The sequence below is a fragment of the Cynocephalus volans genome, chromosome 10, assembly GCF_027409185.1.
Source record: "Cynocephalus volans isolate mCynVol1 chromosome 10, mCynVol1.pri, whole genome shotgun sequence".
NCBI lineage: Eukaryota > Metazoa > Chordata > Mammalia > Dermoptera > Cynocephalidae > Cynocephalus > Cynocephalus volans.
The window spans coordinates 90,254,225-90,265,866 of record NC_084469.1 but is presented as its reverse complement, the minus strand read 5'-3'; the positions used below and the strand labels follow the sequence as shown (position 1 = coordinate 90,265,866).

The following is an 11,642-nucleotide window of genomic DNA, read 5'->3' as shown; positions in this document are numbered from 1 at the left end:
GATGGGGGGGCTTGGCCCGGAAAAGGCAACACTGAGTGCTGAGGCCCCGGCCAAGCAGCGGAAGTGTCCAGAGGCAGATACACACTGTCCCACCAGCCATCCACGTCAGACCCCAGAGCCAGATAAACATCCAGACACACCAGGGGCACCATCAGACACCTGCCTGTGGTCAGCCACACACCCAAACATAGTCAGACAGCGGCTGCTCACCCCAGATGGGCTGTCTCTGCACAATCAGACCCCTCACCCTCACCCTATGCACTTCCTCCTCTCACAGACCCACAGCCTCTCACTGGGGGTCACACTGGTTCAGCCTGGCTGCTGCCCAGCCCCGACCTCCCTCTCTCCTCCCTCTCTTCCCAACTCCCACCTTTCCAGAGAGACCCACACCTGCTAGGAAGACAGCAAACCCCACAAAACCATGCACCCTAGCATTCAGCCTGAGCTTTCCTCCCCACACAGCACCCCCAAGCTCCTGGGTCGCCTCCTTGGCTGCCTCTCTGGCTTCCTCCCTTGCCACTCATGGTCCCTGCTGAGCTAATGACTCCTCCCAACCCTGACATTAATCAAGTACTAAATGGCTCCACGTGCTGGGCCCTCAGGCAGGCGCTGGGTCTGACCAGCCCACCTGTTCCTTCCCCATCCTTATCCCTGAATGTGTGTGGTTGAGGCCCCACTGCCTGCCCAGGAGGGAGAGTCCCGGGAAAACTGAGGCTCTTGGATTTGGAGGTGGGGACATAGAGGGTGACTGGGCTCACGAGAAAGACTATGAATCAAGTCCAAGAATCTTTATTTCATGAACAAAACTACTTCTGTAAAGAGAGACGAGGCTGAATGGGCCCCTTTCTAAGTGGCCACAGTCCAAGGCTGGTGAGAGAGGGTGGGATTGGGCCGGGCAAGAGTGCATCACAGGGAGGGGACCCCAGGTCCAGCCGGAGGAAGCAGGAGAGGAAGTGATGCCGGGGTTCAGGCAGGTCCCAGAACCCCCTGCCCCAAACTGTCCCAGCCCATCATGACCTCCACCAGGCAGGGATGGGACAGGCAGGGGCTGGCCCCAGAAGTGCATGTCTGAAGCGGCCAATGTGTGCAAATCAGCAAGGAGGAGTGCGGAGCCGCTGCCCCACCTCGCCGCCCCCTCCCCAAACAGGCAGCAGAAGCAGAGGTGGGGGCAGCGGCAGTATTGCTTTCCCATCATGCACGGCGGTGGGTGGGCAATGGGGGCAGGAGGAAGAAGGCTGAGTCAGGGGTGCAAGCCAAGCCCCCTGCCCCCTCCCACTCTGGTGGCTCCGTTGGCAGGACTCTGAGGCATGTGGAGGCCGGGAATGGCCAACCCCCATTGGGGGCGGGCTGTCCCTGGACGTCCCCCATTAGGGCTGGCTCTTCTTTGAGGCGGAGCCCAGGGTCTGAAGGGCAGGGAGAGACAGGAAATTAGGGACCCAGTGGGCTGAAACCCTCCCAGACCCTCCACCCCATGCCCACTCAGCCACCCACCCACCTTACCGGGGCTATTCGGCCACCTGGACACCCGTACAGTTCTCTTTGCTTTCTGAGGTGATGGCCAGGTATTCCGAGCTATGGAGGAAAAGGCCAGGTGTACAGTGACCCTATAATCAGTCTGGCCCAACCCCCAGGAGACGGGGGAAGGCTGCGGTCTCTGCCCCAGGCACACAGGGCTCCTGAGTTAGAGAGAGGAGGGGGCTTACGTACAGCTGGACTCCTAGGGATCTGCGAGAAGGCCTGGCTGGGGGTCTGAACTCCTGGGTTTGAAGGAGGAAGGGGCTAGGACCTGAGAACCGCTTTATCCCATCTCTGACAATGAACGCTTCCCTCTGGGGAGCACGGAGAGATGGCGCCCTGGGTCGCTCCCCTGCCACCCTCCCCACCCAACTCAGCTCCCGTCTGGGAAACCAGAAGGTACCCTGGGCCGCCTCAGCCCTCCTCGCCGACGCCACTCACGCATTCTCTTGTGCAGCAGCCTCCGTGGCAGCGGCGATCTTCTTGTAGCAGTAAACCATCTCTGCCACGAGCCATATGGTCAACACCACGATGAGCACATACATCATGATCTCGGACACGATGGATGCCATGTCTCTGTTGGCTGTAGAGGCCAAGCAGGGTTAGGGTGGCAGCCAAGGCCCGAGCCTGGGAGGCATGACGCTGTGCTGTGAGCTGGCTGTGCGAGCTTGGGCAAGAGGCCTGAGCTCCCCGGGCTTGCTCCCCAAACAGGATAATCATGCTGCTTCCCCAGAGTGTCCATCGTTACTGTGATTACAGGTAACCCGCCTTAGATAGGCCTGGGGGGGGGGGGACCCTCCATCTGCCTCCCTGTGTAACTTGAGGGCACATGTGTGTCATTCAGGAGGCTGTTGGGCACAGTGCCCAACAGCTGTGACTCTGCAACCAGAGGCTCAGGTTCAAATCCTGGCTCTGACACTTGCCAGCTGCATGACCTTGGGCAAGTGACTCAACCTCTCTGGATCTCCATTTTTCCAACTATAAAAAGTTGATAATCACAATACCTCCTTCATGGCAATGTCATGAGAACTAAATAAGCTTTAAAAATTCTTAGATTAGTGCTTGACCTATAAATAGCACTCAATAAAAGTTATTATTAATATTATTATTACCATTGTAACTGGGGCAGTACAGCATCACAGTTAAGAGCAGAGGCTCTGGGGCCAGACTCCATTCAAATCTTGGCTCTGCCTCTTACTAGCTGTGTGACCTTAGGAAAATGACTCCACCTCTCTGAACCTCAATTCTCCATTCTGCAAAGTGGGGAAAACGATCCTCACACCCTCTCACAGGGTTGCTGGGAAGAGGAAATGAGTTAACATCCATATCATGCTTGGATGAACACGCAGCCAGCACTGCCAAAGTGTTGGCTATTTTCCGGAAACTCCACATCCTTTCCGCAGCACTGGCCTTGTCATTGCCAGCTTCCTTTCACTAAGCCTAAATTTAAACTGTAAAGGGAGCATTTCAGCCAGGGGACCAGAGTCAAAGGCCATTTCGGTGTCGTTAGCTAAATGTTGCAGGTGTCTATCCCATATCCCTGGCCCCCTCCTGGATGGCTGGGATCTCATTTTCCCTGGTGTCCTCATGTGGTCTTCCTCCCCTGTGAGCAGGTCACTTTTCACTGCACCACGCTGGGCAGATGGCACGGATACTTTCTGGGCTAGAGTGAGGGAGGGCACAGGGCTGGATGCTCCCCCACCCCCACCTCACTTTCCCTGCAGGAAAAGCCGGAATAGGGTTCCACACCTCATTCATTCATTCATTCTTTTGTTTGTTTGGTCACTCAACAAACATTATTAATGCATCTCACGCAGTGGGTGCCTGCTCTCAGTCAGACTCTGTGCTACATTCTTTATCTGAGCATCTCCCTGACTCCTGGAAACAGCCCCAAGGATAGGGTTTGTCCCAGCTTTCTACGTCAACTGGCCTCAGGAGCCACACTGAGTTGGGTATATGTTGGATAAATTTCAGTCATCAGAATTCTTGACCCTGCTCCTGGAACTCAATGCCCAAATGGATTTAGGTAATGTGGTGTCTCCTGCTCTCCCAATCAGATCAGGACAGTGATGGGCATGGGTCTGCAGCCCAATTTCCAGACAACAACACTGAGGTCCACAGAGGGAGAGGTGCTGGGCCAAGAATGCACAGCGAGGATTGGACTCAAGGAGCCAGGATTCAACCCCAAGTGTAACTGACTGCAGGGTCCATTCGAGCTCCTATTTGCTCTGCAAACCTTCCACAGCCAAAGAGAGTTGGTAATAGCTGCCGTTTATCCAGTGCAGTCTCCATTGGTGCACACAGACATCTTGGGAGGTGGGACTGTTGTTAGCCCCTCTTTACAGATGAGGAGCTGAGGCAGAGGGGAGCTTCTCATGGGGTCACACAGAGGATCAGAGGTACCTTCTCTGGGGAGACCTTTGATTTCTTCAGAAAACTCAAAGCCTTCTAAGACCTTCCCCTGCCCTGCCCACATAGGCTGCAGCACCTCTACAGGCTGGATTTCTCACCAACCTCAGACACTGCTGCAACTCAAGGTGTTTTCCACTCATACTGTGTATATCCAAAATAGAATTCTTGTCCCCTCCTGTCCCTGTCTGCCTGCCCCCACCTCAGGCAGGCAACCCCATCTGCCTGCCCCCACCTCAGGCAGGCAACCCCATCTGCCTCCTACCATCTTCTACACCTCTCCCTGGTCAGTGAAGTTCTCCCCACAAAGACCCATTGCTCCCTCCTTTGGAAATGACCCAGTTCATTCCTTATAGGTCATTACCAGGAGGCAAGTTAGGCTGATGAGCAATGCCACAACTGCAGTAAGATACCGGGAAATAATAAAAAATGTGGTATGGCAGACAATGCTAACAGTACAATAATATTGTGGGCAATGAAAACATACCATAGTGTGATGAGTCATGTTAAAAATACCATAGTATCATGGGTAATGATGAACCTATCACAGTATAGCAAGTAATATCAAAAAATACTACAATATGATCAATAATATTTTAAAATACTATAGCATCGCATGGTGGGTAATGATAAAAATATGATGGCATGTTGGGGAACATTAAAAATACTCTAGTATGATGGCATATGATATAAACACTGAATAGTATATAGTATAATATAAAATACTACACTACAGTGGGTAATGTTAAAAAGGCCATACTATAACGTGGTAGATAAAAAACACTCGAGGGAGGGCCGGCCCCGTGGCGCACTTGGGAGAGTGAGGCGCTGGGAGTGCAGCGACGCTCCCGCCGCGGGTTCGGATCCTATATAGGAATGGCCGGTGCGCTCACTGGCTGAGTGCCGGTCACGGAAAAGACAAGAAAAAACAAAAAAAAAAACACTCAAGTATGGTGGATAATGCTGAAAACACAGAAAGACAACATCAACAGCTCCATGTGATGGTGAATACTGTCAAAAACACAGGCTCTGGGAGGGAGTAGAATTGGTAGATCATGTTAAAAGGAGAGACGCTCTCCTGGGTCACCGGTGGGCCTGAGCTCCCACCTCGGGAGGAAGGCATCCTGAGCAAGGGCCGAGTGACAAGATGGAAAGAACCCCGTGACTGAACGGTACTGAAGTCTCTACCTCCTCTCCTCAGCACCGATTTGTGAGAGAGGAAAGACACAGGTGTCGTTAGGCCCCATGTGTGGGGGTACCTTTGTGACAGCAACTCCGCTCTACCCCACTCATGCGGGCAGGGCTGTCTATGTGCCTGATGGCCCCGCCAGCATCGGGAAGCACACTGAGTAGCTCAGACAGCCTCCTGAGTTGCATTCTGCCACGCCACTTTCATAACTAACGTAAAAATGCTAATTATGAAAAGAAACCCACAGGCTCTGGCTGACAACAGAGTATGGTGAATCATGCCAAGAACAGAAACAGCAGTCACCCAGGTGTGGCTGAGTTCAAATCCAGGACCCAAGTACATGACCCTGGCCACATAGTCTTACCTCCCTAAGCCTCAGTTTCCTCACCTGTAAAATGGGGATAGGAAGAGCCCCTACCCTAGAGGGCTGGGGGAGGAGTCCATGAGGGAGTCCATGTGAGGCACTGAGGCCAGCGCCTGGCTCATGGAAGAAAGGGCAATGCACGTTGCCCGTGATGATGTGTGTACTGCGGCCCCAGGGGACCTACTTGCCATGGCTCTGCTGGCTCCAGGCCAGCGATATCTCCCCAACTCTCTAAGCCAATGGGTCACAGAGCCCTGGAATATTGCAATTTATGCCCATGAGAAGATGGCACAGAGAAGGAGTAGACCTCCCTCAGGAAGGGGTCCAAGGCAGCAGAAGCCAAGATAATGAAACTGTTCAAAAACGCTTTAGATCGTTGCTGCTCACAGTGTGGCCCCCAAACATGCAGCACTGAGAGCTTGTTAGAAATGACTCCTGGGCCCAGATCTGCTGAGTCAGACTCTGCAGGTGAACAAGACTCCCCGGTGGCTGGAGAGCACAGTGGAATTTGAGGCGCTCTGCTCTAGGTGACACACTTCTATCTCTTGCCTTGCCATGACGGAGGGCTAAGGCTACTCAATAGTCAGAACCACTGCTCTCACCCCCACATGAGGCCCTGCTGTGTACAGGGTATGTGCCAGCAGCTGACATCCAGCATTGTGCTCAATCCTCATAACCTCCTGTGACATAAAATGGCCCAAACAACACGCTGAGAGGTAGATACTATTATCATCCTGGTCTCCTGCAGGACAACCCTTTGGCTCAGAGACAAGAAGACACCTGCCGGAGGCTGCACAGCACAGGTGATAGAGCTGGGTTTTGCCCCCAGATCACCTGTGGGGAGAGGTTCTCCTTTGACCTGAAGGGTAATGGAGGCCAGAGCTGGAGTGGGGGGAGGTGCTGCTCCCCCTGCTGCTGTGGGCAGTTGGCTGGCCCAGGCGTGGAGCCAGCCTGTCCCCTACCTGCCATCTGTCCCTCCATCTGGCTCACTGGTGGGCAACAGAGGCAAATGGACAGACGGGGCCAACTCACCTTTGTCCACCACCTCAAGGTGGATCTTTTTGACAACGCTGGTGTTGTGCTCGTAGTTCTCGAAGAAGAGCAGGCGGTAGACGTGGCACTCGTAGTCACCCGAGTGGTTGTAGGTGACATTGGTGATAAAGATGGACAGGTCCTGCAGGTCCTTGGTGCCCCGGCTGCCATTCCACACCACACGGCCCTCAAACCGCTCATCCTCCTCCAGCTGCAGCACCTCGTTCTTGTAGCGCAGGATCTTGGGGGCAGCAGAGGGGTGTGTGAGGTCACTGCCTGGGCCTGTCTTCCCCCACCTGCCCCCAACTCTGTCCCCTACCCTGACACACATAGACACAGATGGCACACACATGGACTCAGGCACCTTGACTTCAGGCAGGAGGGAACAGGGAGGTTGGGAGCATGCGCCCTCCCCCCAGTTTTGTTTTGCCTCTGGCCTTGGGACACACACATCCTCACACATACACGTTCCTGTCATCCTCCTAGGCCCCACTCGGCCTTCCCAGTCCTCATTCTCTGCAATTCTTCCCCAGCCACCAGACACACTCCTCAGGCAGGGAAAGGGCAGCCTGAGCCCAGCTGCTGTAAATCCCAATTCTCCAGTAGTTTATAAATGTTTATGGTGCCTTCTCCCCATGTGTAATTCAAAATACACACTGTATAAAGGAAATAGAAAAAAAAGTTCTGCTTTTCCTCCTTGATGACAATCCAAGACATTTTTGCTGGTGCCAAATAATTCTAGTGACTTTTATTTTCTGCCAGCCCTGTGGCAGGTGCATCAACTCATTCAACACTCACTCACCTATGAGCTAGAGACTATTGCCATCCATGTCTTTACAAAGGAGGAAACGGGGGCTCAGTGAGGCCCAGTGACTTACCTAAGGTCACCAGCTGGTCAGTGGTGGAGCCAGAATTTGAATCCAGGTCATCAATCACAGCATATTACTGACAACAAACAAACACCCCCCCCCCACCTTGAGATCCAGCCTCAGCAATTCCGACACACAGACACCTGCTCTCCCAGGCCCGTGCCAGGCACTCACACACCTTCACAAACTCCTCAGTGCCCTTCTGGCGGAAGGTCCACTCGGTGAAGGTCTCTGCATTGGTCTCACTGCGGCGCTTGCAGGAGATGCACAGAATTTTGAAAGTCATCCCATATACTGCCTCGGTCTCTGAGTCCACCTCCACACAGCCCCCCCAGGCTGAGGACACTGTGGGGACAGTAGGCTCTGGTTGAGCAGAGGTACCCATCATCCTAGGCAATGCCAGGCTCACTGGCTGCTGGCTTTCAGGCCCCTTAAAAGCTATCTGTTTCCCTCAAAAAATGATTACGATGGGACAGGACTGGACGCCAAGCTTGGCTCTGCCACTCAACGGCATGACCTTGCAAGTCATTCATCTTCTCTGAACCTCAGTTTCCCTCTTTGTCAGGTGAGATAAATGATCATCTTTGCTTCTAGTAGATTTCTGACAGATTCCATAAGTTAGGTAAAGGAGCCCAGCACACAGAAGGCTCCAGTAAATAGGGCCATTAATGTTGTCAGTAACTCAGAGTCTTTGCTATCCAAGGACCCCTTCCTCAGAAGGTCATTTGCCCAAGGTACCAAAGCATCTAGGTGGTGGACTAGAATTCCAGCTGCATCAGAAGATCAAAGTGGCAGAGTCACTTTTACCATTAAATTGGTCTGCAAAACCAGCTAGCCCCAAGAGCAATGGGTTGAGAGAAGGGAAGGCCTGGGGGCAGGAGGGGGAGAGGCGGGCGCTGGAACTAGGACAGACCCAAACTCCAACCCTGCTCCCCAGTCCCACAGGCCCGTGTGTGATCCACCCCCTCCCCAACTTCTCCTGCTTCTGTCCCCTCCTTCTCAGGCTCCCTCACCTCCAGATCCCCATCCCATCTCCTATCAGCCTCTCAAAACTCAGAGCACTTTCCTGCCTCAGGGCCTTTGCACCCCCACTGGATTCCAGTCTCTTTGGGTCCGTCATGTCATTCACACCTGCCACCTCCTTCCTGCCTCCCAGTGCCCACTAGCTAATACTGTGTCTCTTCAGCTCCAGCCCTGGGTCTTTTCCTTGTCCCTGAATCGCTTCCTCTCTTAATCTTTAGGGCTTCTTGTCTGCCTCCCCTGTTGCCTCTTTCAGTCTCCCTGAGTGCCTCTGTTTCGGTCTCCCCCATCTTTATTCATCTTTTGGGTTTCTCTGAAGGTCCCAGCACTTCGTGTCCTCTCTCCAGGCTCAGACTCCCTCTCCGGGTCTCTCTCTCCACCTTTTCACGTCTCCGTCTGTTTACACTCCACCCCACGTTCTCTCCCTCTGTCTCCATCCCTCTCCCGCATCTCTCCATCTCTTTCTGCCTCTCTCAAGTTTCTTTCTCTCCATCACTGAGACTCTTAACTCTCTCTCCGTCTCTCTCTCTCTCCAATATCTCTCCGCGTCCGTCTCTCACGGTACCCTTACGTCCCCAGTCTCTCAGCGGAGCACTCGGGAGCACGCTGAGTTCTCTCTCGACCCCTCCCTCTCGTCTCCATCTCTCCGTGTCTCGCCGTCTCTCTCGTCCCGGTCTCCGGGCGCCGCCTTCCTCCCCACCCCCTCCCGAGGCAGTGGGTGTCACATTGCAGCCTGCGGGGCTCCGGGAGCAGCTGACTCCGCGTTTCCTCGCCCCCGGCTGGGCGCCCGCAGCCGCGCGGCCGTGCCAGCCCGGCCCCCGCCCGCTCTTGCCCACCGCACCTCCACCGCCCTCCCTCTAGCCCCGCTCCCCGCGCGCACAACTTCTAAAGCGGACTTGGGGGATGGGCGGGTGGCGGCCCTCGCACCGCCGCCCGGGGTCCGGAGCGCGAATCCCGCTGCCCCGCCAGAGTCCCAACTGTGTCTCCAGCCGCGCGCGCCCCTCGCGCACTCACCCAGTGCCGCGCCGACCACGAAGGCCAGCAGCGTCCCCATGGCTGCGCTGCGCACGCTGCGCCCCTCTCCCGGGCCGCTGGTATTAACAGCGGGGCGAGAGGCGGCGGGACCCGGCGGCGCTTAGAATGTCCCCGGGAGCGCGCGGGCGGGCGCAGCAGCTGCGGCTCTGGGACCGGCGGTGGGGGGTGGGGGGGTAGGAGGGGGGGCGCGGCCCCCCCGCTCCGGTTACCGCCGGGGGCCCAGCCCCGGGGCCCGGCGTCCGGACATTCCCGCCGCGCGGGCGGCGGCCGCTGCTCGGGCTGCTGCGCTGGCGCGCGCAGCCGGGCACATCCGCCAGGTGCACCGACCCCGGCCCCGCTCCGGCTCGGGCGCGCTTGGGCGCGGACCGCGGTCTCCTGCGCACTGCAGCGGCGGCGGCGGCGGCGGCCTAGGGAGGGAGGAGGGGAGAGAGGGAGGGGGCGGGATGAATCACCGCGGGGGGAGGGCGCGGCCGCCCAGCCTTTGCCGCAGCGGCCCCGGAGGCTCCCGCTGCACCGGCCTCTCCGCGTGGCGCAGAGATCGCGGCTTCTGGACACCGGGCGTGTAGTCTGGGTGTCTTCAACCCTGCCAGACTCTGGGGACCCTCCATCTTCGGAGTCTGGGAGAGGTCGCCCCCCAGAGTCACAAGAGGACTTACAGGGCAGTTTGGGGGCCGAGCTTCCGACTTCAGATTATGGAGGTCATTCTCAGGAGCTCGAGCGGGGCCTGGCTGGGACCTCCAAGTGATCTCCCACTCAGATCCTTGATATCCGGACCTGGAGGTCACTGTGCAGGGCCCCAAGTGTTCAGGTTAGGGCTACAGATAATGCTGCGGACCCCACCCAAGCAGGAGGGACGCCCTGGAGTCCAAACCAGAGAAAGCTGCTCTGGGGGTTCGGAGGTGCCACGCTTTGGGAGAAGGGCCCTTCATAATCCCTCCACCCACCCCTTTATGTCTCTGATGTAATCTACCCTCTGTCCTCCCACTCCACTCCCGCTATCCAGGCCCCTGCTGTTCCTAGCACAAGCTCATTCCTGCCTCAGGGCCTTTGCCTTTGCTCTTCCCTCTGCCTAGACCACTTTCCTCCCAGATGACCAGAGGGCTTACTCCCTCACCAACTGCAGCCCTTGGCTCCAATGTCACCTTCATCAGGTCTTCTGTGTCCAATCAGTGTAAACTGCCTCCCCCACTTCTTATTTGACCTTTTTTAATCATGTTTAGTTTTGGGTTTTTTTCCCCACAGCAGTTGTCACTACCTGACATTACGTTGTTCCTTTATACAGTTTTATCTGCTCATTGTCCCTTCAACAAGATCCCCCAGGGTGAGGACACTGTCCTGTGCACCACTGTGTCTCTATCACATTGAACTAGATGGGCACATTGTGGGTACTCAATAAATATTTGCCAGATAAATAAACAAATGCCAATGCTATAGCCCTTCCAATTTGCTGAAGCCACTTCTACCTCCCCAAACTTTTGCAACAAGTTCTATTATCCCCATTTACAGATGAGGGAACTGAGGCTGGGAGGGGGTCACTCCCTTGTCCAGGGTCATGCAGCTGGCCTGAGGTGGATCTGGAATCCTGCCCCAGCAATGATGAGGCTGGTCCTACCAGTAGGTTCTGCCAAATGGAGAGAATGCGGATGGGAGCTCTGGGCTGTCAGGACCGGGGTGAGTGACACTCTTAGCTGGGGGTTGCCGTTCAGGTCCTAGCCTCCAGTTCTGGGTGGAGTAAAGTCCCAGAGTCTCCTGGGGCCCAGCCCTGCTGGGCAAAAGGAACCAGGGTGTGAGGCAGGCCCAGGGCACAGGCAGGGAGCCAGGGACATCGGACACCTTAGTGGTCTGGGCCTCTACGCCAGCACCTCGTGAGCTGTGAAATTCCCCTGCAGAAAATAACCCGCTTGCTGTTCCCGGCCCTTCCTCTGGTGGGGGATGGTAGGTAGAAGCATGGTGAGGAGAGGCTTCAGCACTGGACAGGGGACACCTACTAGCAGCCCTACAAGCTAGATGTTTGCTGAGTGCCTACTATGGGCTTGGTGCTGTTCTAAGCACTTTACTATTTGAACTCATTTAATACTTCCTACAAGGTGGGTATTATGATGCCTATTTTTACAGGCACAGGAAACTGAGGCTCAGGGTGAGTAGCTTGCTGTGATCACACAGCTGGAGAGTAGGAAAGGCTAACTCTAGCTCTGCCCTTTGCCATCTG

General features: G+C 55.6%; 1 protein-coding gene across 3 annotated transcripts; it reads right to left on the bottom strand.

The window, feature by feature from the left end:
• Positions 1-773: 773 nt before the first annotated feature.
• SCN1B (sodium voltage-gated channel beta subunit 1) lies at positions 774-10,180 on the bottom strand. Of its 3 annotated transcripts, none has more exons than XM_063111943.1 (6): positions 10,090-10,180; positions 7,557-7,723; positions 6,510-6,750; positions 1,957-2,098; positions 1,501-1,572; positions 774-1,403 (listed from the first exon to the last, which is right to left on the bottom strand). In XM_063111943.1, the coding sequence occupies exons 2-5, from the start codon at positions 7,662-7,664 to the stop codon at positions 1,506-1,508; spliced, it is 558 nt and encodes a 185-aa protein (XP_062968013.1). In that variant the 5' UTR covers positions 7,665-7,723; positions 10,090-10,180; the 3' UTR covers positions 774-1,403; positions 1,501-1,505. The 3 variants fall into 3 exon arrangements, with proteins under 3 accessions (XP_062968013.1, XP_062968012.1, XP_062968011.1); XM_063111942.1 differs by lacking the exon at positions 10,090-10,180 and adding an exon at positions 9,413-9,810 and having other exon boundaries at positions 1,496-1,572; XM_063111941.1 differs by lacking the exon at positions 10,090-10,180 and adding an exon at positions 9,413-9,808.
• Between the last annotated feature and the right edge of the window lie 1,462 nt (positions 10,181-11,642).

Excerpts from the sequence above, each read along its gene's own strand:
- SCN1B (XM_063111942.1), bottom strand. The coding sequence starts at position 9,452 with ATGGGGACGCTGCTGGCCTTCGTGGTCGGCGCGGCACTGG. Across the intron at positions 7,724-9,412 it reads CGTGGTCGGCGCGGCACTGG|TGTCCTCAGCCTGGGGGGGC; the intron begins GTGAGTGCGCGA and ends CTGTCCCCACAG. Across the intron at positions 1,573-1,956 it reads GCTGCTGCACAAGAGAATGC|CTCGGAATACCTGGCCATCA; the intron begins GTGAGTGGCGTC and ends TTTCCTCCATAG.